The 26286-nt window shown below is 42.8% G+C and overlaps 1 protein-coding gene across 1 annotated transcript in view; it reads left to right on the top strand.

The window, feature by feature from the left end:
• LOC111146171 (calneuron 1) overlaps positions 1-26286 on the top strand; it is a 468609-nt gene that overhangs the window by 272877 nt on the left and 169446 nt on the right. Inside the window, exon 4 of the mRNA XM_022501606.1 lies at positions 25250-25362. Coding sequence (XP_022357314.1) covers positions 25250-25362 — 113 coding nt within the window. The remainder of the gene's footprint in view (positions 1-25249; positions 25363-26286) is intronic.

The raw sequence follows: 26286 nt of genomic DNA on the forward strand, positions 1-26286 counted from the left end.
ATTTCCCCCACTGTCTCTGAGCATCAGCAGACCGCTTTCCCACCCAGAAGTCAGAGTTGGAGGGTTTCCTGCAGCTCCTGCTGTCCGCACCAATGCCCACCACCAGGCTGCACACTGCATTGCTTCTAGCTTAGGGACGACAGAGGGAAAATACAGGAAACCCTTTGCTGTTTTGGTCATACTTCAAATTCAGGTCTTTTTCCCCAATTCCCCTGCTAATGTTTCTTCTCAAAATCTTAAATACTTCCCCACACTGTAGTTTCATAGCCACATTCGGTACAAGACATAAGGTGTAATGTTGTTCCTTCTACCCATAACCAGAAAAAAATTGCACAAAAGTTTTCTTCAGCCTAAGCGGTTAATTGAATATCATATTGTATATTAAGTCACTATACCTGAGCTATGGAGAAATCGGGTGTCACTAAAATACTGAGCGAGGGACACCTGGATGGCTCAATGGGTTAAGCCTCTGCCTTCAACTCAGGTCATGATCCCAGGCTCCTGGGATCAAGCCCCGCATCAGGCTCTCTGCTCAGTGGGGAGCCTGCCCCCCCCACCTCTCTGCCTGCCTCTCTGCCTACTTGTGATTTCTGTCAAATAAATAAATCAAATCTTTAAAAAAATAAAATACTGAGCAAATGCCACAGGACCCCCCACCCAGAAATAGGGATAGCAGCTGTTAGGAGTGTTCACGGCCTGTACCCTATGAGCACCTGGGGCCGTGATTGACAGCCTTCACAGTCTTGACACCTATCTCAAATCTATTACAATTCAATTTGTTTTCTTAGAATAATATTTCAAAGTTAACTAATTTCCAATTTGTTTCCTTTAAATTTAACTCAACGTCCTGATTTTACTAGATTTTTCCTTTCTGGAGGCTTCTGTCAATGCCGGGGTCCTCAGGGAGCTCCCTACGTACTAGTCACATCAGGATTTTTGGTTCAGTCTGTATGTGTTTCCTTGGCGTTGCTCTAATACATCATCCCTGCGGTGGCATTGCTAAGGAGGAGACAGGGTTAGTGTCAGAAGGAAGTACCCCCTCCTGACCCAGGGTGGGAGGTTAGTTCATGGGAAGAAAGGAACAGAGAAAGACCCTGCAGACCACAGACTGGATGGCATTCCTAACTGGTTCCTTCATTTCCCTTGATAAAGATTTTTTTGTAAGAGACCTTATCTATTTATTTGAGAGAGAGAGAATGAGAGCATGAAAAGGGGGAGGGTCAGAGGGAGAAGCAGGCTCCCCGCCAAGCAGGGAGCCCGATGTGGGTCTCGATCCCAGGATTCCAAGATCATGACCTGAGCTGGAGGCTGTCGCCCAACCCACTGAGCCACCCAGGCGCCCTATAGAGATTTTCTTAAGAGATAATTTAAAAGAAAGAAATTCTGTAAGTCTTGTATATCCTAGAATTTTTCTTTTTTTTTTTCTTTTTTCTTTAAGCTATCTTATACACTCCTAAAGTCTCCATTTTAAAAATTTAAATGAATTTGGATATTCACAATCCAGGAAGCATAGCATTGAGGCCGAAGTCCTCATTGAAAACCTTGAGTCTTCAATGAAACGGAAACACGGAAAAGTGGTTGTTATCTGCCCCTGTTGGCAGCTGGGTTTTAAAGCCAGACAGTGCCGGGGGCGGCTTGTTTTCAATCTCTGTTTGTTTCATGCGGAATGGCAGAGCCCCTGTACCTCCCTGGCCCTTGTGTCCCAGTGTTTCTCAGGGCGCCCAGTGCCCGTCATCTACCTGGGACAATGCATTTTGTTTCCCGTAGGGAATTCCGTGATTTTCAGCGATCTCAGCGCAGAAGTCATCTTTCAAAGTCCTACCCGCACCCCCCCCCACCCTTCTGTCCAGTGAGTGGACACAGTGCCACAGACATGGCCGTGGGTGTGCTGCCAGATTCCGGAGGGTCGCAGCAGCTGCGCACAGTAGTTACTCCGACTCTGCACTCGAGCGAGCTAATAATTACTGGAGGAAGAACCGCTGAGCTTCGCATCACCCAGGGACTCGTTGGGATGAGATGTGGAGTGTATAGAGATACTCAGTGTATTGTGATTTTTTTTTCTTCCTAAGTGTTATGGCGATAGGGCCTCAGAAGGGCAGTTTTCTATACAGTTCTAATTTCGCGTGAAATGATATGTGTGGTGGCTGTAAAACATTGTGTCCAAGATGGGTTGGTGCCAGGCAGCCTCTGACTTCTGTACATTTTGGAAGGTTGGAGTCTGTGTTCACAGAGGATGTCCTCCGGGTTCAGCGGGTTCTGCAGAGCCATGAACCCTGAAAAACTATTTCCTATATTTCCCATGGACATTCGCCCCATTAAAAAAAAAAAAAAAAAGAACTTACAGCTTTATTATAGCCGTATGACATGCTACTACAGAAACCATCAGATCTTCCAAGAATAGGGGACTGACGAGAAAACAGTAGTTTTCTGTAGAGTGTTGGGGGTTAATTATGTTTTAAAGATTTTTAATAACCTGCGAAATGTCCACCAGAGAATGTCCAGTGGAAAGGACTGGAAAATACGACTTCAATGATTTTATTTATTTGCTTAGAAGGAAAGACTGCAGTGTTATCTCTGGGTGGTAGGTTGATTTTTAATTGTGTATTTATATTCTGTATACTTTTCCATTTTTTCCCCATTATAAATAATGCCATGACAAATAGCACGGGGCAGGGTTTTCTCTCCAAATTTCTGATGAAGTTTTTAGGACAGAGTCCAGAAAAGGAATTACTGAATCAAAGGAAAATGATATTAAAAAGGGAACCTTTTATCTCAATGGTATTGCCAAATTAGTATCCAGAAAGTCCATGCCAACGCCTGTTCTCATCAACGTGAACGTCAAGTCTCAGCAAACTCCGTCTTCGCACTTAAAAATACAGTGTTTGCATCCTGGGGATGTGGGAAATGCTATCTCATTATTGCTTTAATTTGCATTTATTTTCATACTGTTGAAGTTGAACATTTTCCACCTGTGTAACATTTGTATTTTTCCTTTGTGAATTATGTGTTCACATCCTCTAGCATTTATGCCTTAATGAGTTCCTCTGTGTTTGAAGAGTAGTACCCTGTTCCCTATTCACTGCGTACCGTTTTCCTAGCTTATTGCTAAATATTTAATTTAGTCTCTGATGTCTTTAACACACAGAGTATGTTGGCAATTCAATGCATCTTTACTTTTTCGCTTTTCTTTTTTTTTTTTTTTCAATTTTCAACACAGATGAATCTTTAAAGATTTTACTTATTTATTTGACAGATCACAAGTAAGCAGAGCAGTGGAGAGTGGGTGGCGGGAGGGAAGCAGGCTCCCCAGGGCTGCGGGGCTCGATCCCAGGACCCTGAGATCATGACCTGAGCCGAAGGCAGAGGCTTCACCCACGGAGCCACCCAGGCGCTCCTACTCTTCTGCTTTTCTTTTATTGATTTTTAGCTTAGAAAAGTTTCTCATTTTACCTATGTATTCTAATGTATGTCTTTTGTGTTTTCAGTAAAATACGAAGTGAGGAGCAAAACTGGTTTTCTTTGCAAAGGCTTCTTTTCCCAATACCATTTGACAAGGAAGCCTCTCTCCTACTCAGTTGTTCCGACTTACTGTTTGTGTTCACCAGGACTTAATCCTGGACAGTCCTGTTGTATCTCCCGTGCATTCTTAAGTCAGTACTTTCTTTCTCTAATACATTTTCTTACTCGATAGGACATACCGTTCTTAATTATTTTTAAAGCTTTTCTTGGCTAGTTCATTCTTCCGGATGACCTTAAGCATCATCGGGAAACTTCCCTAAAATATTCCACAGGGATTTTTATTGAAATTGCTTTAAACATCTCAATTAATTTGGGAAGAATTAACATTCTTACAGCAATCTTTCCGTCAAGAAGGATAGGATTGTATGCCATTTTCTTTAAAAGTTTTTTTTTTTTTTTTAACGTTTGTTTGTTATATTTGTTTATGTAATCCCATCTCTACAGCCAGTTTAGGGCTTGAACCCACAACACTGAGATCAAGAGTTGCAAGCCCTTCCGACGGAGCCCGCCAGGTGCTCCCGAAAGGCTTTTTAAATATCTCGCTAAAGTTGTATAGGTTTCTTCGTATGAGTCCTAAATATCATTTTTAAGTTGATTCCTGGTCATTTCGTCCTTTCTGTGTGATTAGAGAGGTTTTTCTCTTTGGGTAATGGTCATTTGCTCGATTATTTGCTGAATCACGGCTGGTTGACCACGGCTGGCTCTGTGATTAAAATTGAGGAGTCTGGAGGCCGCAGGCCAGGCTTCAGCGCCCAGCTAGGGCCACAGGGCGTCCCCTCTCCTACTTTCTGCGCACGGACGCAAGTTGTGAAGTCACAAGGCCCATCTCCTAAGTGTGCCTTGGCAGTTACGCGAGTTCCTTCATGGACTCCCAGGCTCTCATCTGCTCTGTTCTCTCTCTGGGATCCCTGTCCTTCTAATACGCCCTGTCCCAGGCTGTCCCCCAGCACTCCACACTGACCACCCGATTCCAGTGTGTCTGTGAGTTTGCGTCTGGGAAATTGAGCTCTTAGTCCCGGAGAGCCTGTGTGTCTCCTGATTTTACTCTCCGAGAGCTCACGTTTCCTTCCTTTCTGTTTTCTTTCTCCTCTTAAATTCTTCCTCCTCCCATTGTAGTTCAGGGGGAGCCAAGGGCCCCAGAGGCTCTTTGGGTCCCCTCCCTCTTGTCATCACATCTCCCTGAAATGAGCTGCAGTTTCTTTGCCTGTAGTTTTCTGCCTCCTCTACCAAGGGCCTCTTGGGCAATGGGAAACGCACAGGTGGGGGGGGGGCTGATTTCGGTCTTACGACTGAGCAGAGAAGAGGTGCCTTTCTTCCACTGAAGCTCCAGGTAGAAGCCCATCTCTCCGGGGGAGCTCCTGGCCCCTCACGCGTTTGGGAGTCAGTGGGGTCAGGAACCACCCACCAACTGGCTGCGGTGAACACTTGTGGCCCTTTCCCCAGGGGCCTCCCAGGGGAGGCAAGCAGACGCTCTCCACCCTCCCTCCATCTCCCCTCTGGGCGCCCCACCTGCCCAAGCCTGTGCCCACAGCAGAGAGGACTTGCCAGGAGGTTGGGGGGGCCAGTGACTTAGGAGCCCGTGCAGTTGGCTTCTCCGGAAGTCCCTTGGCTCTTCTGTTATGCCAGAAGATCTAAATGGTGACGGCTGCCACACAAGAAAGCTACTGATTTTCTAGATGTCTGTACCTTGCCACTGTTACCACACTCCCCAGAACAAGAGTTGTGTGTTTTGTTTTGTTTTGTTTCTAGACAATCACACTGCCCTCCAAGTGGTGGTCATCTTGTTTCCCCCATTCCTGTGGTCCTGTTTTTTTACTTCCACTGCACACCGTATTGTCGGCCAGCATACTGAGAACAGTTAGAATAAAAATGATAGCGAGCATTCTCTTGCTTCTCTGAATGGGGATCCCTTCCGTGTCTGCTGTGGTCTTGAGGTAGCTCACTCTTACTTTTTTAAGGAAGTATTATTCTCTGCCCAGTGTAAAATGTCCTGAATGGATATGGTATTTTACTCAGATCTGTAGAGATCAGCACTTTTGAAAGTTGTATCTATTGATGTGATTGGTCATATTAATTGATTTCTCTAATGTTAAATTGGACTCAAGTCTGGCATAATCTACATCCGGCTGTTATGGTAAGCTGGGCTTTGGTATATTTTAAATGAGATTTTCTAGTTTAGGCTTCAGGATTTTTATACATATCCATGAGGGAAGTTGGTCGGTTGTTTTCCTTTTGTGTATTTTAGCATCAGACTGTGCCGCTTCTGCTTTACCTTGGAACAGTTTATGTGATGCGAGGAATATTATTTCTCAACAGCATGAAGAAACGAATGTGATTATTCCTATTTGAGAAGATTTCAGGTATTTTATTAGGATTGCTTTAAGATTTCTCAAACCTTTTTCCATTTCTTTTCAATCTTTACCTAAATCAGTATTGAGAATTACCCCCTTTGAATACAAACACTAGCTCCATATTTAAAAGACTCCATCAGAAAACTGCTAGAACTAATCCGTGAATTCAGGAAAGTTGCAGGTTTTGAAGTCAATGTACAGAAATCTGTTTCATTTCTTTTTTTAAAAAGAATTTTGTTTTTTGAGAGAGAGAAGATGTGCATGAGCGAGGGGCAAGGGAGAGGAACACAAGCAGACTCCCCACTGAGTGAGGAACCTAAATGGGGCCCATCCCTGCACACTGAGATCATGACCTGATCCAAAGTCAGACTCTGAATTGACTGAGCCACAGGCGCCACGAAATCTGTTGCATTTCTATACACCAATGAATGAAACATCAGAAAGAGAAATTAAAGAATCAGTTCCATTTACATTTGCACCAAAAACAATAAGGTACCTAGGAATAAACCTAACCAAGGAAATGAAAGACCTCTACTGTGAAAACTATAAAGCAAGAAATTAAAGATGACATAAGAAATGGAAAGACATTCCATGTTCATGGATTAGAATTACAATGTCTATCCTACCCAGAGCATCTACAGATTTAATGCAGTCCCTGTCAAAACACCACCAGCATTTTTCACAGAGCTAGAGCACATAATCCTAAAATCTGTATCAAACCACAAAAGACCCCAACTAGCCAAAGCAGCCTTGAGAAAGAAAAGCAAAGCTGGAGGCATCACAATTCAAGAGTCCAAGTTATATTACAAAACTGTAGTGATCAAAAGAGTATGGTCCTGGCCCAAAAATAGACACATAGATGGGTAGAACAGAATAGAAAACCCAGAAATAAACCCACAACTGTATGGTCAATTAATTTTCCACAAAGCAGGAAAGAATATGCTATAGGAAAAAGACTGTCTCGTTGAAAAAAAATGGTGTCTGTGTGTGGAGGGGGGCACGTGAGTGGCTCAGTTGCTTAAGCCTCTTACCCTTGGTTTTGGCTCAGTTCATGATCTCGAGGTTGTGAGATCAAGCCCTGCATCAGACTCTGTGCCCAGCATGGAGTCTGCTGGAGAATCTCCCCCCACCCCATGACTTCTCTCTCTCTTCCTCTCTCAAATAAATAAAATCTTTAAAAAGATGCTATTGGGAAAACTGGACAGTAAGATTCAGAAGTACAAAACTGGAGCACTTCCTTACACCATACATAAACATCAATTCAAAATGGATAAAAACCTAAATGTGAGACAGGAAACCATCAAAATCCTAGAGGAGAGCACAGGCAGTAACTTCTTTGACATCAGCCTTAGCAACTCCTTTCTAGATAATCTCCTGAGGGAAGGGAAACAAAAGCAAAAATAAACTATTGGGACATCGTCAGAATTAAAAGCTTCTGCACAGCGTAGAAAACAGTCAACAAAAGTAAAAGGCAACCTACAGAATGGGAGAAAATATCTGCAAATGACATGTCTGATAAGGGGTTAGTATCCAAAACACACAACTCAACACCAAAAATAATGAATAATCCAATTAGAAAATGAGCAGAAACCATGAATAGATACTTTTCTAAAGCAGACACACAGATGACTGACAGACACATACAAAGATGCTCAACATCACCGACACTCAGGGAAATGCAAACCGAAGCTACGGTGAGATGTCGTGTCGCCTGGTTAGAACGCTGAAGTCAACACGGCAGAGAGCAGCTGGTGCTGGCGAGGGTGCGGACAAGGGCAGACCCGCTTGCACTGTTGATGGGAACGGAAACTGGTGCAGCCACTCGGGAAAACAGCATGGAGGGTCCTCAAAAATTTAAAACTAGAACTGCCCTTGTGATCCAGCAATCGAAGTTCTAGATATTTACCCAAAAAACACAAAAATACTAATGCAGAGAGATACATGCACTCTGACGTTCATAGAGCATTATCCACATCAGCCAAACTATGGGAACGGCTCAAGTGTCCCTCAACTAATGAATGGATAAGGAAGATGTGGGAGATACATTCATACACATACAAACATAAACACACACGCACGCACACGCGCACGGTGGAATATGACTCAGCCATAAAAAAGAATGGAATCTTGCCATTTGCGATGACACGGATGGAGCTGGAGGTTATCATATTAAGCAAAAGAAGTCAGTCAGAGAAAGACAAATACCATATGATTTCACTCATGTGGAATTAAAGAAACAAAACAAATGAGCAAAGGGAAAACGAGAGAGAGAGACAAATCAGGAAACAGACTCTTTTTTTTATTATTAACATATAATGTATTATTAGCCCCAGGGTTGCAGGTCTGTGAATCCCCAGGTTTACACACTTCACAGCACTCACCATAGCACATAACCTCCCCAATGTCCATAACCCACCATCCTCTCCCTACCCCTGATCCCCGATAACCCTCAGTTTGTTTTGTGAAATTTAGAGTCTCTTATGGTTTGTCTCCCTCCCGATCCCATCTTGTTTCATTTTTTTCCTTCTCCACTCCCCAAGCTTCCCACTCTGCCTCTCAAATTCCTCATATCAGGAGGTCATATGATAATTGTCTTTCTCTGATTGATTTATTTCGCTCAGCATAGTATTCCATTGTATATATATGCCACATCTTCTTTATCCACTCATCTGTTGATGGACACCTGGGCTCTTTCCATAGTTTGGCTATTGTGGACATTGCTGCTATAAACATTCGGGTGCACATGCCCCTTCGGATCCCTACATTTGTTTCTTTAGGGTAAATACCCAGTAGTGTGATTGCTGGGTCGTAGTGTAGCTCTATTTTCAACTTTTTGAGGAACCTTCATGCTGTTTTCCAGAGTGGCTACACCAGCTTGCATTGCCACCAATAGTGTAGGAGGGTTCCCCTTTCTCTGCATCCTCGCCAGAGTCTGTTGAGGAAACAGACTCTTGAGTATAGAGAGTATGGTTACAAGGGGGGAGGAGGATGGTGGGGTGGATGAAATTAGGTGATGAGCATCAGACATTGTATGGAAATGTTGAGTCCCTATATTGTACATCTGAAATTAATATTACACTGTATGTTAATTAACTGAAATTCAGATAAAAACAGCAAAAATTTTTTAAAAAGCACTAGTTTCCCGAGAAAGTTTCTTTTAAAAATATATTAGCTTTATACAAAGTGTCTCATGATTTTTATTTCTTCTATATTTGTTGCTACATATCTTTTCTCAGTTGTAATTTTATTTGAATTTTTCTAGATTCGATATGCCAGTAATGTATGTGTTTTATATTTTTTTCCCAAGAAATTTGCTCTTTTCTTTTTTATACACTGGTTACCATATGTATGTATATGTGTATTTTCCAATTAATTAAATCTGCCCTCACTCCAATTTTACTATATCTTACCCCATTATCTTTATGTCTAATTTCATTTCTAAATTTTTCTTTGAATACTTTCTTTCCTGTTTTTCTACAATCTTTTAAAATACTGAAATTATTTTTAATGCTTTGAATTTACCTCTGAGGAAAGCTTTGATTAATCCCTACATGTTTGAGATATGTAATGTTCTTGTTATTTCCTTTAAAATTTATCTTGAATTTGTATTCTTTTTTTTTCTTTGGATTTATATTCTTTTTTGGTCAGGAAGTGTGTTTTTCAGCTGCAGAGACATTTAGGGATTTCGGATTAAATATTAAATACTATTAAGTCTTTGTTTCTTTGAGTTTGGGTGGGAAAATATGGCCTCCTAGTATCAGCTGTAGAGAGTTAGTTGATGTTCTCTCTGTAATCTTGCATATATTCCTGTATTTATAAATGTTTCACAACTATTTGAGAGGTATAGTGTTTGTTTGCTGCAGCATTCAGTATACAGCTGATGACTTAGTTATGGCAATTGTATTTCTTAAATTATCATTTTGAAAGTCCACATGGCCTAAAGCAAAGAGCAAATGTTGTGGAGTCAAGGTCAACCAGGGTTCAAGCCTGGGTTTTGTTACAGTCAGTGGAGCAATCTTGTATGGGTGACATTATCTGGACCTCCTTCCTGCCTTGGTGAATGGTGACACCTGTCTCTACCTTTCAGTGTTGTTGAGAGAAACAAGTGAGTCAAATCCCTTAGCAATGTGCCTGGCCTGCAGTTGGTCAGAATGAATGGCAACTATTATTAAGTTTCATCTAACTCTTAACTGCTGGGCTATCAGGTGGTCTTAGCTCTCTCAGCTCAGGAAAATGTCTTGTTATGATACTTTTGAGTATTCTTCTGCTTTTCTTTCTTATGAAATTCAAGTCTCCAATTTCTGTCATTCATCTCTGTCATTTTCTCTTTCATCATTTCATTTCTCTCTTATTTCCCTCTTTTTTTTTGTTCTCTCTCTTTTTTATTATGTTATGTTAGTCACCATACAGTACATCATGAGTTTTTGATGTACTGTTCCATGATTCATTGTTTGTAGAATACTCAGTGCTCCATGCAATACGTGCCCTCCTTAATACCCCCTCCCTTCCAAACCCTCAGTTTGTTTCCTGGCATCCATAGTCTCTCATGGTTCCTCTCCCCCTCCATCTCCCCTTCTTCATTTTTCATTTCTTCTCCTAATGCCCTCCATGCTATTCCTTATGTTCCATATCCAAGACCCATAAAGAACTTCTCAAACTCAGCTCCCTCTGTCTTTTTTTAGAGTAAGTTAGGTCTGTACATTATTTGTACAGTTGTCTCTGCAATTGCTCCCACCCATAATATATTTTCCAAATAACATTTATGTTTGCCTACATAAAATGAATACATTAGTATTCTATCTTTAAGTAACACAGAGGAGTGTACTAATTAGTAGTAGTACATTAAGTAGAGAGTTGAAGATGTGCAGGTTTTGGCTTTCCCAGTACACAGTGACCTCTCTTGTCTACCCTTTCTCATGTGTGCACCCTGCCCTTTCTTGTTTGTTTATCACACTATGTATAGGCATTATTCCACTAATGTATTTTAGACTTTATAACACACACCCCCAAAACCCAGTAGTTAACAAGAAAGAACACAAGTAGATATGAATGGAGCATGTAACGTTTTTTCAGGCCCCACAAATGTTCTTGAATATCCTTTGCTTTGTTCTCACCATGGAGACCACTGTCCTAGATTTTATTAAATTGCTCTTCTTTTTACTACTGCAGAATTTCCTTTACAATGCCAGACACACACGTGTGATTCCTTGTCTCTTTTCCCACCTGAACACACATTTCCAGGAGGACAGTGGTGAGGTCCTCTGAGTTCACACCCTTGACTTCCTTATTCTGCTGTAATCAGTTGATATTTTTCATTCTAATGTAAAGTGTCAATAAAAGCATCTTTTTCTGTTTTCATTTTCCTGTATTATCTAATATTTGTAAAAACTTTGTGCTTGGTGTTCAGCTCCCACGGGACACTGGCTTTCCAGATGCTGGGTTGCTGGAAGCAGGCACACTGCTCTGGGTTGTCTGGGCCTCAGTTCTGCTTTTACCAATGGGGTGAGGATGGGATGATTCATGAACTAGGAGGGGTGCCGGGGCGGCTCATTTTTTTAAGCGTCTACCTGGGACCTGGGATCGAGCCCCACTCAGTGGGGAGTCTGCTTCTCCCTCTTCCTCTGCTCCTTCCCCCTGTTCAGCTTCTCTCTCTCTCTCAAATAAATAAATCTTTAAGAAAAGGAGCTTAATGGCTGTAAAATTCCATGAATAGAAGCAGGGAATGAAGGGACAGTGCTAGTCCCGTCAAAATGATGGCTGAGCCATGGTGCTGCACAGAGTTAAGCATCTCAGATCTAGGAAGAGCTCCCTGTGTCACCAGCAGATGCAGTATCTACGTTAGAAACTCTGAATCACGAGAACCCAGCATCTTTTCCTACTCAAGGTGGAAACGTTGATTTTGATAAAACATGGCAGACTATCCTTGCAAGGTTAATTAACCCTTGAATAGCATCCAGGAAATTGGACCCAGGGAGGGATTCCATCATACCTAGAATGGATCAAGAGTGGCTCGCTGTGGTCAAACTGTTCGTATATATGATATAGTTTATGGCCAACACCTGCTTTCCTTCTGGGAGTCTGGAATGTTAGTACATGGCAGGCACAGAGGACCTACATGACCAGTCCCCAGTAGATACCTTGAACACTGGGACTCTAAGGTTTCCCAGTAGACAGGATTTCACACATGTTGCCACTACTCAGTGCTGAGGGGGGTTAATAAAGATGTCGTGTTGACTTTGCTGGGAGAGGATTCTGGAAGCTTCTTCCTGGTCTCCTCCAGACTTCACCCCGTGCATATTTCCTTCCTGATGATTGTGTTTTTATATTCTTTTGCCATAAAAAATCATAGTCAAGAGTAGAACTATATGCTGTCCCGGGAGTCCCCTTAACAAGAACTTGGGGGCAGGTTTTGAGATCTCTAGTATATATCTCCCCTTCCAGACAGCTTGCTGCTCTTGAGTCCCTTCTGTGTAAAGCTTCCGATGCTGTTGTCAGGTTTTGCTGCCACAACCCCAGGTTCAGTAATGAGCCATACGATGTCCCTTTCTCACCAGTCACCCTACCTGGCCCTCTGGCATTTCACATCACAAGAGACTAACTACATGCCCCTTATTGAACATCTCCCTTGATTTCTTGGTCCCCTCTCCCTCTTTCTTGGTTCTGCTCTTAGACTCTTCTTTTCCAGTTCCTTCTCCTCCTCCCTCTTATGTAGAGTGTAAGATATCAAGAACCTACTCTTAGGTTTCCAATTTAAGCTCCCAAACACAGGAGCAATACTCTAAGCGCCAAGTTTCCTAAGAGCCCACTGTTCTTTATGCGTTAGCTCAGGCTGCTAGAACAAATTACCACGGACCGGGGGCTTAAAGAACAGAAGCTGATTTCTCTCGGTTCTAGGATGATCGAGTTCAAGGTGGTTGAAGGGATGGGTTTCTGGTGGGAACCCTGTCCTTGGCTTGTAGACAGTCGACTGCCTTCCTGCTGTGTCTTCCTGTGGCCTTCCCCCTGCACATGCTTTCCTGCTGCCTCTTCCTCTTCTTGTAAGGATACCCGTCCCATTGGATCAGGGCCCACCTTTAGGCCCTTATTTAACCTAAGTTATCTCCTTAAAGGCCCTGTCTCCAAACACAGTCCTGTTGGGGGTCAGGGCTGCACATACGAGTTTTGGGGGGGTGGTACAATTCAGTCCCTAACCCCTTATAAGAGGTTGGGTTTGAAGTATTAGGCAAAAGAATTTCATTGGAGAGAGTTGATGGTGGGTTCTGAGCATTCATTAACCTTCCTGGAATGGGAGGAGGTGTTTCTCATTCAGTTTGAGCGAAAGATGTTTCCAGAGAGCTGTTTCTGGAGATGGGCTTGTGTTTGCTGGAGTTTAAAGAATATAGGGGCTGGTGTTTGTGCCACGGATGAAAGACCTACAGGCCGGGGCTGGCCGGAGCTGCTGCCTGATTTGGGTGGCCAAGCAGAGACAGCTGGGGGGCATTGGAAAGAGTGCCTAACACAGGGGCAAAGTGGCAGTTGGTTTGGGGTTACCTTGACGACCAATGAGAGCCAATAGCATCCTAGTGGAGAGAGAGACCACCAGAAAGCCCCAGGTCTTTATTTATCTATTTTTTTCTTATTATTTCACTCCATTGTGAGTGTTTCAGCTGGTTGTTCCTAATGCAGGTTGTGTAGTTCTGACCCCCTCCCCCTGCTTCCTGCCCTAGTTCAAGTGTGTTCCTTTGACTTACATGGCAGTGGGAAACAACAACACACAGTCCCTAGTAGGTTAGCTTCCTGCACTTCCTGCTAAGTGGATCGTGATGTTTGGAAGCTTGAGGAGGGAGGATGAGGCCAGGTAGGAGTGAACGGCACCCTTCCATGCTGCACTTGTTTGCTTGCTCGAGATTCCAGAAGCAACTTAACCAAGAGAGTTCTGCATTCAGAGTCGGCTACGGTCTGTGAAACGCAGTGGGTCTGGGAAGATGCCTACCCTTGTCCCTGGGAGCATGAGAATCCAGAATGGCAGTCTGATGTCACTGTGCCAGGCCTGGACAGACCTTGTTTATTAGAGTAATTCTTTTTAGTGGATGGGGTTTTGGAGGCCTGGAGGGCTGTATGTGAGAGGCCTGGGTCCTCTGGGAATTGACCATCCAAGGAGAATCACCAAGACCTCGAAAACACAGGCAGAATGGCAGTTTGGGGGAAGAAATGGCTTTTAGGCAAGGGTCATTTGTATTAAAGCCCCTGAAGGCCATCTCACCCAATTTCCCACTAAATTTCTTCCTAAGTGGCCAGATAGGGTGACATATGGTACTTTCGAAGTCTGCAGACTGATGCGAGCCGATGCTGGGACTTAACGTCAGCATCTCTGATGCATATGAGAGCTGGGACAACGCAGAGGCTAGTCTCAGAGGTCCCAACCTGAGTCTCTTGACTGGCATATCTTAGCTGTGTGGACACGATCTAGTTACTTTTAACCCCTTCCTGCCTGCATTTTCTCATTAGGGAAGTGTGGAAGAGGAGAATCTGTTCATAACACTGGCACAGAACCAGACAAGATGATAAGTACGAAGCTCTGAGCTCAGAGTCTGGTATATTGCACGTCTTAAAGAAATCCTGCTTATGGACGATGACTCTTTTAAATGGTTAAGAAAGACCTCTAATGGTTAACCTGGGGCCCGCCAGCTAGACCGGAGGGAGCAATTTGGATTTCACTTTGCCCCCATATCCTAGGCGGCCGAAACACTCCAGGCCAGGCAGTGCTGGGGTCATGGGAAAGAGTGTCCCAGACAGAGCCCAGCGGTGGCCCTGCTCCCCCAGAGGAGGCCCAGGTGTCTGCCCACAGTGTGTCCAAGTGCACACATAGAAATCCACTCCCAGGGTGGAATCCCAGCTCTGTTCCCTGTGTGAGTTTCTGCAAGCTACAGAACCTCTCTGGGCCTCAGTTTTCCCATTGGGAAAATGGGCTGCTGGAAGCCTTCAGTGAACTAGTGTACAGATGTTTCTGTAAGCAATGCCCCCACATTGGGAGTGCTCAGTCAAAGGTAGGTATTTCAAACATCATCTGACTTTTAAGACCTTGCTTCTGCTTGGGGCTGGTTTTCATACAAGGGACTTAATGAAAACCCCCCCTCTGAGATTCTATTTGTCTCATTTCTCTGGGATGGATAGAGTGAGGGGGTGGGGACATGGGGGCCACATTTCTGGGAGCAGCATAGGTAGCTTATGGGGTGTTCCCAGTTCTCTTTGTCCATTAAACTAGGATCTGTTTTCTCACCTAAATCTGAATAGAAACTTGTACTACTTGTTGGACTGGGGTTGAGCTTTTCATCAGGACGAAGAGTCTGTATTTATAGATCTGCAGAAAATGTTCTGCATACCCACATATTCAGGAGCCAGAGCTGAGAAAATCCTAAGAGAGGTGTGGGGGCACCCCTGGCCTATTTCTGCAACTGTGGGCCTGTAGGAATCTATCTCCCTTTGCTCCGTAACAGCAGGGGGAAAAAAACAAGGCAGGGGGATCATTTTTTTAAATTAACATATAATGTATTATTTGCCCCAGGGGTACAGGTCTGTGAATCATCAGGCTTACACATTTCACGGCACTCACCATAGCACATACCCTCCCCAATGGCCATAACCCCACCACCCTCTCCCTACTCCTCACCCCCCAGCAACCATCAGTTTGTTTCCTGAGATTAAGAGTCTCTTATGGTTTGTCTCCCTCCCGATCCCATCTTGTTTCATTTTTTTCCCTCCCAATCCCCTGCCCTGCTGCTCAAATTCCTCATATCGGAGAGATCATAAGATAATTGTCTTTCTCTGATTGACTTATTTCACTCAGCATAATACCCTCTGCTTACCCTCTAGTTCCATCCATGTTGTTGCAAATGGCAAGATTTCGTTTCTCTTGATGGCTGTATAGTATTCTGTTGTGTGTGTGTGTGTGTGTGTGTGTGTATACACACCACATCTTCTTTATCCATTCATCTGTTGATGGACATCTAGGTTCTTTCCATAGTTTGGCTATTGTGGACATTGCTGCTATAAACATTCGAGTGCATGTGCCCCTTCAGATCACTATATTTGTATCTTTAGGGTAAATACCCAGTAGTGCAATTGCTGGGTCATATGGTAGCTCTATTTTCAACTTTTTGAGGAAACTCCATGCTGTTTTCCAGAGTGGCTGTATCAGCTTGTGTTCCCACCAATAGTGTAGGAGGGTTCCCCTTTCTCTGGATCCTCGCCAACACCTGTCATTTCCTGAATTATTAATTTTAGCCATTCTGACTGGTGTAAGGTGGTATCTCACTGTGGTTTTGATTTGTATTTCCTTGATGCCGAGTGATCTGGAGCAGTTTTTCATGGGTCTATTGGCCATTTGGATGTCTTCTTTGCAGAAATGTCTGTTCATGTCTTCTGCCCATTTCTTGATTGTATTATTTGTTCTTTGGGTGTTGAGTTTGTTAAGTTCTTTATAGATTTTGGATACTAGCCCTTTATCTGATATGTCATTTACAAATATCTTCTCCCATTCTGTTGGTGTCTTTTGGTTTTGTTGACTGTTTCCTTTGCTGTGCAAAAGCTTTTGATCTGGATGGAGTTCATTTTTGCCCCAACTTCCCTTGTCTTTGGCTTGTTTCTACGAAAAAGTTGCTGCATCTGAGGTCGAAGAGGTTGCTGCCTGTCTTCTCAAGGATTTTGATGGATTCCTGCCTCACAGTGGGGTCTTTCATCCATTTTGATCTTTTTTTGTGTGTGGTGTAAGGAAATGGTCCAGATTCATTTTTCTGCATGTGGTTGTCCAATTTTCCCAGCACCATTTGTTGAAGAGACTGTCTTTTTTCCATTGGCCATTCTTTCCTGTTTTGTCAAAGATTATTTGACTACAGTTAAGGGTCCATTTCTGGGCTCTCTATTCTGTTCCATTGATCCATATATCTGTTTTTGTGCCAGTACCGTACTGTCTTGATGATTACAGCTTTGTAATATAGATTGAAGTCTGGAATTGTGATGCTGCCATCTTTGGTTTTCCTTTTCAACATTCCTCTGGCTATTCAGGGTCTTTTCTGGTTCCATATAAATTATTTGGATTATTTATTCCATTTCTTTGAAAAAAATGGGTGGTATTATGATAGGGATTGTGTTAAATGTGTAGATTGCCTTAGGTAGCATAGACATTTTCACGATATTTGTTCTTCCAATCCATGAGCATGGAACGTGTTTCCATTTCTTTGTGTCTTCCTCAATTTCTTTATGAGTACTTTATAGTTTTCTGAGTACAGATTCTTAGCCTCTTAGGTTAGGTTTATTCCTTGGTATCTTATGGTTTTAGGTGCAATTGTAAATGGGATGGACTCCTTAATTTCTCTTTCTTCTATCTTGCTCATGGTATATAGAAATGCAACTGATTTCTGTGCATTGATTTTATATCCTGCCACTTTACTGAATTCCTGTATGAGTTCTAGCAGTTTTGGAGTGGTCTTTTGGGTTTTCAACATAAAGTATCTTATCATCTGGAAAGTGTTAGAGTTTCTCAGTTTTTCTCCATTGAGAATGATATTTGTGGTGGGTTTTTCATAGATGGCTTTGATGATACTGAGGTATGTGCCCTCATATATAGGTATATATCCCTATACTTTGATGAGTTTTGGTGGGGTTTTCATAGATGGCTTTGATGATATTGAGGTATGTGCCCTATATCCCTATACTTTGAAGAGTTTTGATCAGGAAAGGATGCTGGACTTTGTCACATGCTTTTTCAGCATCTATTGAGAGTCTCACATGTTTCTTATTCTTTCTTTCATTAATGTATTGTATCACATTGATTGATTTGCGGATGTTGAACCAACCTTGCAGCCCTGGAATAAATCCCACTTGGTTGTGGTGAATAATCCTTTTAATGTACTGTTGGATCCTATTGGCTAGTATTTTGGTGAGAATTTTTACATCTGTGTTCATCAAGGATATTGGTCTGTAATTCTCCTTTTTGGTGAGGTCTTTGGTTTTGGGATCATGGTAATGCTGGCCTCATAAAATGAGTTTGGCAGTTTTCCTTCCATTTCTATTTTTTGGAACAGTTTCACGAGAACAGGTATTAATTCTTCTTTAAATGTTTGGTAGAATTCCCCTAGGAAGCCGTCTGACCCTGGGCTCTTGTTTGTTGGGAGATTTTTGATGACTGCTTCAATCTCCTTACTAGTTATGGGTCTGTTCAGGTTTTCTATTTTTTTCTGGTTCAGTTGTGGTCATTTATATGTCTCTAGGAATGCATCCATTTCTTCCAGATTGTCGAATTTGCTGGTATATAGTTGCTCATAATATGTTCTTATAATTGTTTGTATTTCTTTGGTTTTGGTTGTGATTGCTCCTCTTTCATTCACGATATTATCTATTTGGGTCCTTTCTCTTTTCTTTTTGAGAAGTCTGGCCAGGGGTTTATCAATCTTATTAATTCTTTCAAAGAACCAGCTCTCAGTTTTGTTGATTTGTCCTACCGTTCTTTTGATTTCTATTTCATTGATTTCTGCTCTGATCTTTATGATTTCTCTTCTCTTGCTGGGTTTAGGCTTTCTTCGTTGTTCTTTCTCCAGCTCCTTTGGATGTAGGGTTAGGTTGCGTACTTGAGACCTTTCTTGTTTCTTGAGAAAGTCTTGTACTGCTATGTACTTTCCTTTCAGGACCACCTTTGCTATGTCTCACAGATTTTGAATAGTTGTGTTTTCATTTTCATTTATTTCCATGAATTTTTAAAAATTTTCTTCAATTTCTTGGTTGACCCATTCGTTCTTTAGTAGGCTTTTTAGCCTCCATGTATTTGGGTTCTTTCCAACTTTCCTCTTGTGATTAAGTTCTAGCTTCAGAGCATTGTGGTCTGAAAATATGCAGGGGATGATCCCAATCTTTTGGTGCCGGTTGAGACCTGATTTGTGACCCAGGATATGATCTATTGTGGAGAATGTCCCATGTGCATTAGAGAAGAATATGTATTCTGTTGCTTTGGGATGGAATGTTCTGAATATATCTGTGATGTCCATCTGGCCCAGTATGTCATTAAAAGCCTTTATTTCCTTGTTGATCTTTTGCTTATATGATCTATTTCAGTGAGGGGGGTGTTAAAGTCCCCTACTATTATTGTATTATTGTCGATGTGTTTCTTTGATTTTGTTATTAATTGGTTTATGTATTTGGCTGCTCCCATGTTAGGGGCATAGATATTTAAAATTGTTAGATCTTCTTATTGGACAGACCCTTTGAGTATGATATAGTGTCCTTCCTCATCTGTTATGATAGTCTTTGGCTTAAAATCTAATTTATCTGATACGAGGATTGCTACCCCAGCTTTCTTTTGATGTCCATTAGCATGGTAGACTCTTTTCCACCCCCTCACTTTAAATTTGGAGGTGTCTTTGGGTCTAAAATGAGTTTCTTGCAGATGGCATATAAACGGGTCTTGTTTTTTTAATCCATTCTGGTACCCTGTGTCTTAATGATTGGGACATTTAGCCCATTTGCATTCAGGGTAACTACTGAATGATATGAATTTAGTGCCATTGTATTGCCTGTAAGGTGACTGTTACTGTATATTGTCTCCATTCCTTTCTGGTCTATGTTACATTTAGGCTCTCTCTTTGCTTAGAGGATCCCTTTCAATATTTCCTGTAGGGTTAGTTTGATGTTTCCAAATTCTTTTAGTTTTTGTTTGTCCCGGGACCTTTTTTTTCCTCTCCCTTCTATTTCCAGTGACAGCCTAACTGGATATAGTATTCTTCGCTGCATATTTTTCTTGTTTAGTGCTCTGAATATATCATGCCAGTCCTTTCTGGTCTGCCAGGTCTCTGTGGATAGGTTTACTGGCAATCTAATATTTCTACCATTGTAGATTATAGATGTATTACCCCCAGCTACTTTCAGGATTTTTTCTTTGTCACTAAGACTTGTAAATTTTACTATTAAGTGACAGGGTGTGGGCCTATTTTTATTGATTTTGATGGAGGTTCTCTGTGCCTCCTGGATTTTGATAATTGTTTCGTTCACTAAATTAGGGAAATTTTCTACTATAATTTGGTCCAATATACCTTCTGCCCCCCTTTCTCTTTCTTCTTCTTTTGGGATCCCAATTATTCTAATATTGTTTCATCTCATGGTATCACTTACCTCTCGAATTCCCATCGTGGTCCAGTAGTTGTTTGTCTCTCTTTTGCTCAGCTTCTTTGTTCTCCATCATTTGGTCTTCTATATCACTAATTCTCTCTTCTGTCTCATTTATCCTAGCAGTAAAAGCCTCCATTTTTTATTGCACCTCATTAATAGCTTTTTTGATTTCAACATGGTTAGATTTTAGTTCTTTTATTTTTCCAGAAAGGGCTTTTATTGCTCCAGAAAGGGATTCTCTAATATCTTCCATGCTTTTTTTGACTCCAGCTAGCACCTTGATAATCATCATTCTGAACTCTGGTTCTGACATATTACCAGTGTCCATATTGATTAGATCCTTAGGCTTTGGTACTGCCTCTTGTTCTTTTTTTTTTTTTTTTTTTAGATGACTTTTTCTGCCTTTTCATTTTATCCAGATAAAAATAGATGAGTGAGAGAACAAAATACTTAAAGGGTAGCAACCACCCCAGAAAAATGTACACTAATCAAATCAGAAGAGACCCAAAACCAGGGGGAGAAGAAAGGGTGGAAAAAGGAAAAGAAAATATTAGATTGGTGAATAGAAGAGAGCCACAGACTTAATTTTGGGGGGCGGAGGGTATTTTGGTCTGTTAGAAGAAACTACCTCCGAAAATTTTAAAGAAAGAAAAACTTATATAAATACAAAAAAATAAGGATAAATACGATGAAGGGATGGAATATGACTGTAAAGATGAAAATGAAAAAAGATTCTAAAAAAGGAATTGATAAGATACGTTGGTTGAAAAAAGAAAAAAAAAGAAGAAAGAATGTGATCAGGCTGGAGACTAGACCAAAACCATGTACTAGATTTAGGGTATATTTTGATCTATTAGAAGAAATTGTATCCCAAAATAAAAAAAAAAATCTTGTATGTATACAAAAATAAGGTTAAATACAATGAATGGATAGAATATGACTATAACTGTGAAAATTTAAAAAGATTTTTAAAAAGATAAAATAGAAAAAGGTTAAAATAGGAAACGAGAAATTTTTAAAAATAGAATAAGAAAAAAATTTTAAAAATTTAACTTAGAAAGAAAGAATCATGGGGGGAAAAGCCATGAGTTCTGTGTGTTGTTTTCCCCTAGCTCTGGATTCCCCTAGTTCTCATTGATCGGTGAACGTGGTCTTGGCTGGGTGTTTTTGCTGATCTTCTCGGGGAGGGGCCCATTGCAGTGATTCTCAAAAATACTTGCCTGAGGCAGAATTCCATCCACGGCTAAGTCATCTGCTTTGGTTCCCGCTGGGAGCTTTTGTTCCCTGAGCGCTTTCCATAGAGCTTGGGAGGAGAATAAAAATGGCGGCCGCCCAGTCTCTGGCCCTGCAGGAGCTGAGAGCTCAGGACCCCCTCCTCATTGTGCTCTCGGAGAAAAGCCGTTTGTCCTTTCTGTGTCCCTGGTCTCCACCATGCTCCAAGCTCCCTGGCCTGTGACCGAGCGAGTGTCTCTGTCTCTGGCATGGCCCCGTCTGGAGTCTGCAAACCCTGCAGCTTCCCGTCACATACTCCTGCCCGCTCTTCCTGGAGAAGGACGGTGAGTGTTCCCACATCCGCCACGTGTGGGGTCCCTGCACGGAGAGCCGTGGCCCGACTGCGCCTCGGTCCCGGGTGAAGGGGACCCCGAGCTGAGAGCCCTGCCTCGGCTCTGTCTCTGCCGCTGGCTTCCCCGCTCCGGTCCCTGCGTGCTCTGCCACCCTCAGACCCCCATCCTGTGATCCTGCGGGACCTGAGGCTGCGCTGTCCCCGCAAGGGCCCTTGCAGCGACGTCCCCCCGTGGAGCAACACCTATACAGTCTGGCCCCGCCACCAGCCAGGAGCCACCCCTCCCCGACAGTCCATCCTCCCACGTGTGGCCGGTCCCGCCTGCTGGAACGTGGTCGCTTTTCTGCTCCTGGAATCGCTGCTCTTGTTCTCTTCCATCTCCTGTTGGGTTTGTAGGTGTTTGGGATGGTTTGATAACTAATTGGCTGAACTCCTGAGACCTAAGGATATTTCAGTCTCCTACTCCAATACCATCTTGCCCCTCCTCCCTTTTAGGGGGATCATATTTTGATTACAAAAATGTCTGAAGTTCCTGAGTCCTCTATGAAATAGTAAGAAGCAAATTCTCCAGCCAGCTGAGTCTGTGGTGAGACGCCTGTACAGTGCACTGACTGTAGTTGGCATTTGCGATAGGGCCCTGAGCAGTCCTTGCCCAGAACTTTCTCTCTGGCCAAGCATTTGAGGAGCGAGCGGGCTGCTCCCCTCATGGGGGCCATCATTTCTGCATGTCAGCTTTCAGTTTGGGGTTCTCAGCCAAGGGCCCATCTGTGAACGGTCCCCAGTGACTTTGACAGCAGCTCCATGTGGACCCTGGAAACACACCAGTTCTAGACCACTGTGCTCCTGGGGGGAATTTCAGAGAGGTGGGTGGCCTCTCTCCTCCTACCTGGAAGGTGGACTGTTCAAAGATAGTCCTGTTCTCCTGGCTTTGACCATCTCCCCCTTAGACCCCCAAATGAGAGAAAGCATTACTCACTACACTATAGCCGGGAGCTTAAGTGATGCAGCTTGGTGGATAGATTTTAGTTAAGGTCTCATTAGGACATCATAGAATGTGATCCATGCCCTTGAGCTTCCTCGCCTTTGTGAACTGTTAGATGTCGCCATGGGTAACAGACATTTGGGATGATGCTCTCTGCTTTATAGAACAACATTCCGGGCGGAGGGCTAGAGAAGGGCATCCATAGTACTTGGGGCATGTTCCTGCCCACTGTTTCTGGACCTCCGTCCTCCTCCTCCTTTTTTGGAGCTACCTCACCACTAGGAGCCTTTTATGAAATTGGTTTCCCTAGTTGCCTTGCGCTGTGAAATTTTAATAGCACAGATATATTGTATATCTGTTTATGTCCTGTGGCCCAAAGGAGAGCCACAAACCATTGTGATATCTAAGATTGTCTGTCTCCCAGGAATCCATTTTCACCTCGTTGAGGGTGATACTGTTTCTATGGAGAATGTGTACTCTAGGCTGAGAGTGCTGGCCATCTAGCTCCAGATGAGTCGGGCTGATTTGGGGTGAGCTGAGGGTCAGTGCCAATGTTTAACAAGCGTGTGTCTGTCTGAGATTCAGAGCCCCATGGAGCTAGCTTAGTGTGAATGCCAGGAAGACGGGGCCCTTCTCCTTTTCCTACACCTTCCAATTTCCCACTTTCACAGAGACTGGATGACTGTTTGGGGGCAAATGTAAGGGAGTTCCCTTGCCTTGTATTTTTCTTAAAAATGTGAAGTTATAAGGTCAAAAGGAATCAGCATGTTATAGCGTCTTAAATACTGTCCATTGGTATCTGGGACAAGTGTACCGGGAAGGCATAAGAGAGCCCATCTCTTCCCTATATTTCTACAAACATTGAGCAGCATTCTTTCTAGAAGTATTTGTTAATTTGAGAGGAAGGATGGTACCTCACTTTTGCTTGATTAGCTTTCTCATGATGACCGGTGAGGATGGGATTTAATAAATTAATATTTGAAGGTGGAATTTAATTCATTAATTTATTTATTTTGAGGGTGATCTTTTAGATCCTCTATCCTGTTGAACGGTGAGGGGTAAACCAGTCCCCTTCAGTAGCCCAGTGATGGCCCAACCCATTTGGTGCTGAATCTTTCCTTTCCCACTGATTTGCCACTCCTCCCTTACCCCCTCAGGTTTTTTTAATCTATACTGCAATATGTTTCTGGACTTCTTTTTCTAAATTATTGGCATCTTGATGATGACATCTGCTCAGCTTTTTGAAGCAGGTTTTGAATGAGGGCTGTTTGAAGGCGGTTGCCCTCTGGGAGTCGATCGATGTGTGCGCACTTTGGCAAACCTGTGTGCAGACACCTGGGCTGTCTGCACCAGCTGGGCCAACGTGTGGTGCGCTCTTGGTGGAGACGCCCTCTAGAGCAGTTCTAAGGGCGCAGAATGCCACACTGATGAGTCATGGAGGCTTGGACAGTACCCTGAAGGTCTGTTTTCATCCAAGTTGGCTCAAGTTCAACTTTTAGTGTCAGATCTAAGATAGATCCGACACTAGACTTTCATCTAGTGTCAGATATAAGATGCAGAGCTGAGCAAAGGGAAAACAAGCAAGGGGTATCATTCATTCATTCTGTAAGTACAGGCTGAGTGCCTGCCATTGTGGACGATGCACAAAGAAGTTTCAGACTGGGTCCCTGACTTTGCAGAGCTCACAGTGCAGGTGTGGAAAAGGCATGCAGACCCATGGCTGAGATACAGCTGATAAGTTCTATGACAGACGCACGTGAGGGTAGAGGGAGAGACAACGCTGGCTAGTGAGATGAGGGTCAGAAAGAAAAACCGTAAAGAGAGCACGGTATTTAAGTTCCATCTTAGAGAACGAGATGGTGTTCATCAGGTAGACAAGTGGGGAAGGCATCCTGGATGGAGGGAACAGCATGTACAGGGGCATGAGGTTTGGCAAAAGCAGGGCATTTTGTTCAGAGGTGGGGAGCAAAAGACAGTGAAGGACATAGTGGGACTCGAATGCCATCTTGAAGTGGTTTCCTTATGTGGGGTCAAAGACACCATGGACATTTATAAAGCATCATCAGCTATGCTTTTGGGGAGGCAAACTTCTGTGTGGGAGAGAGTGTGAAGGTCAGAGCGTGAGAGCAGACAGCCACTCCGCTAGTAATGTTGTAGTTATCACTAGGTACATTAATCCTTGCAGACGTTTTCCCACCACAGTCTTCGAGAAGGGACTGGAGATTGAAGTGACCAGGGGGGTAGAGCAGGCACAGGCATAGAAGAGATGAAGGACTTGGTGTCTCAGTGTATGTGTGAGTGACAGGAGGAAGGAAGAGTGGGGGAAAGCTGCACTTTCTGTCACGTGTACTGCTAGGTGGTTTGAGTCCATCACGTGCACTGCTAGGCGGTTTGCGTCCAAAAGGTACAGCAGGTATGAGGGGTGGCCATTTAAGTCGGGTGGGGGGGAGTGCTGGTTGGGCATTTAGATGTGGAAATACTGGCAAATAACTCGGAATGTGTGGTATTAGATGTACTGATATTGCCAGTATCTTGTGTTCCTTGTGGTATTTAAGAACGTGGGGCAGTTTTTTTTGATGCCACCAGCTCTTCACCCATTGAGGTCATGGGATAAAGAAAAGTGAGGTGATGTTTATTTCATCAGGTGCAGCAGGTCAGTTTCAACAACATTTCAACATTGGTATTTTCTTCTTCCAGGGGATGGCCAGGTGGACTTTGATGAATTCATGACAATTCTTGGCCCCAAACTGGTGTCTTCAGAAGGTCGCGATGGTTTTCTTGGAAACACAATAGATAGCATATTCTGGCAGGTGAGTACAAATTTTTTTTTTTAATTAAATTTGGCAGTAGACATGTGCCTGGGACTAACTTTTGACTCTGAATTCTTGAGCTTCTGTTCAGCATGTGATGATCTCTTCTGGGCTAGAGTGACATACGTTCCTTGAACCGGAAGTCTAAGTGGAGGTCCGTACTAGATTCTCTGAACAAAGTATCAAAACTATACTCATTTGAGGTTTGGATGAGCAGACTATCTCCCTAATTTTTCTTTATACCAGAAATAGTTTTACATTTGGGGGAAATGATATTCCTCCACTTCTGAGTCACAAATGTTTCTTTCTTGGGGATCCTTAGAAGGTATGCCATTGGTATCGCCTAAGCCCTATTCTATCCCTGGTTCCAAGACATCCTTTTGCTGAAAGGATGGCCGGGTTGTCTCATGTGTTTAGAGCCTATCGATACCCTAGTCCTTAATAGAACAGAATGGTTTTACCTAAGAATTTGTTTTTGATGTTGCTCGATTTCCTCCTATATCTGTCTTGTAAAATCTCTTGGGACATTTCAAATATCTACGTTCAAATTATTAAGATGCTATGAATCAATTTTATATTAGTTCTTTGGTCTTAATATGTGACTCTCAGTTCATGACTATGGAATTTGGGAAACGGGTTATCAACCACTGGTTTTAAAATTTGAGTGGAATATTTTGTCATGTTAAATTGAATTGTTGGTTATGCATGTAAAACACCACTCCAATACAGCGCGGTTTCTTTAATTTCTTGATGTGTTTTTTTTTTTTCTTAGCCAAAGATAATTCTCTAATCTAGGTAAACATTGCAGTTGACATGTATTTCTGGTCTTACTCTGCTACCATCTTGCATATAACCAATAAGCACTCGGTAAGAGCACATTATGGGCCCTGCAGTCTGTCACTGTGGCTTTCACAAAGACATTGA

This window comes from Enhydra lutris, unplaced genomic scaffold (genome assembly GCF_002288905.1).
Source record: "Enhydra lutris kenyoni isolate GAN:26980312 unplaced genomic scaffold, ASM228890v2 scaffoldscaffold13, whole genome shotgun sequence".
In the NCBI taxonomy this organism is placed as follows: Eukaryota; Metazoa; Chordata; class Mammalia; order Carnivora; family Mustelidae; genus Enhydra; species Enhydra lutris.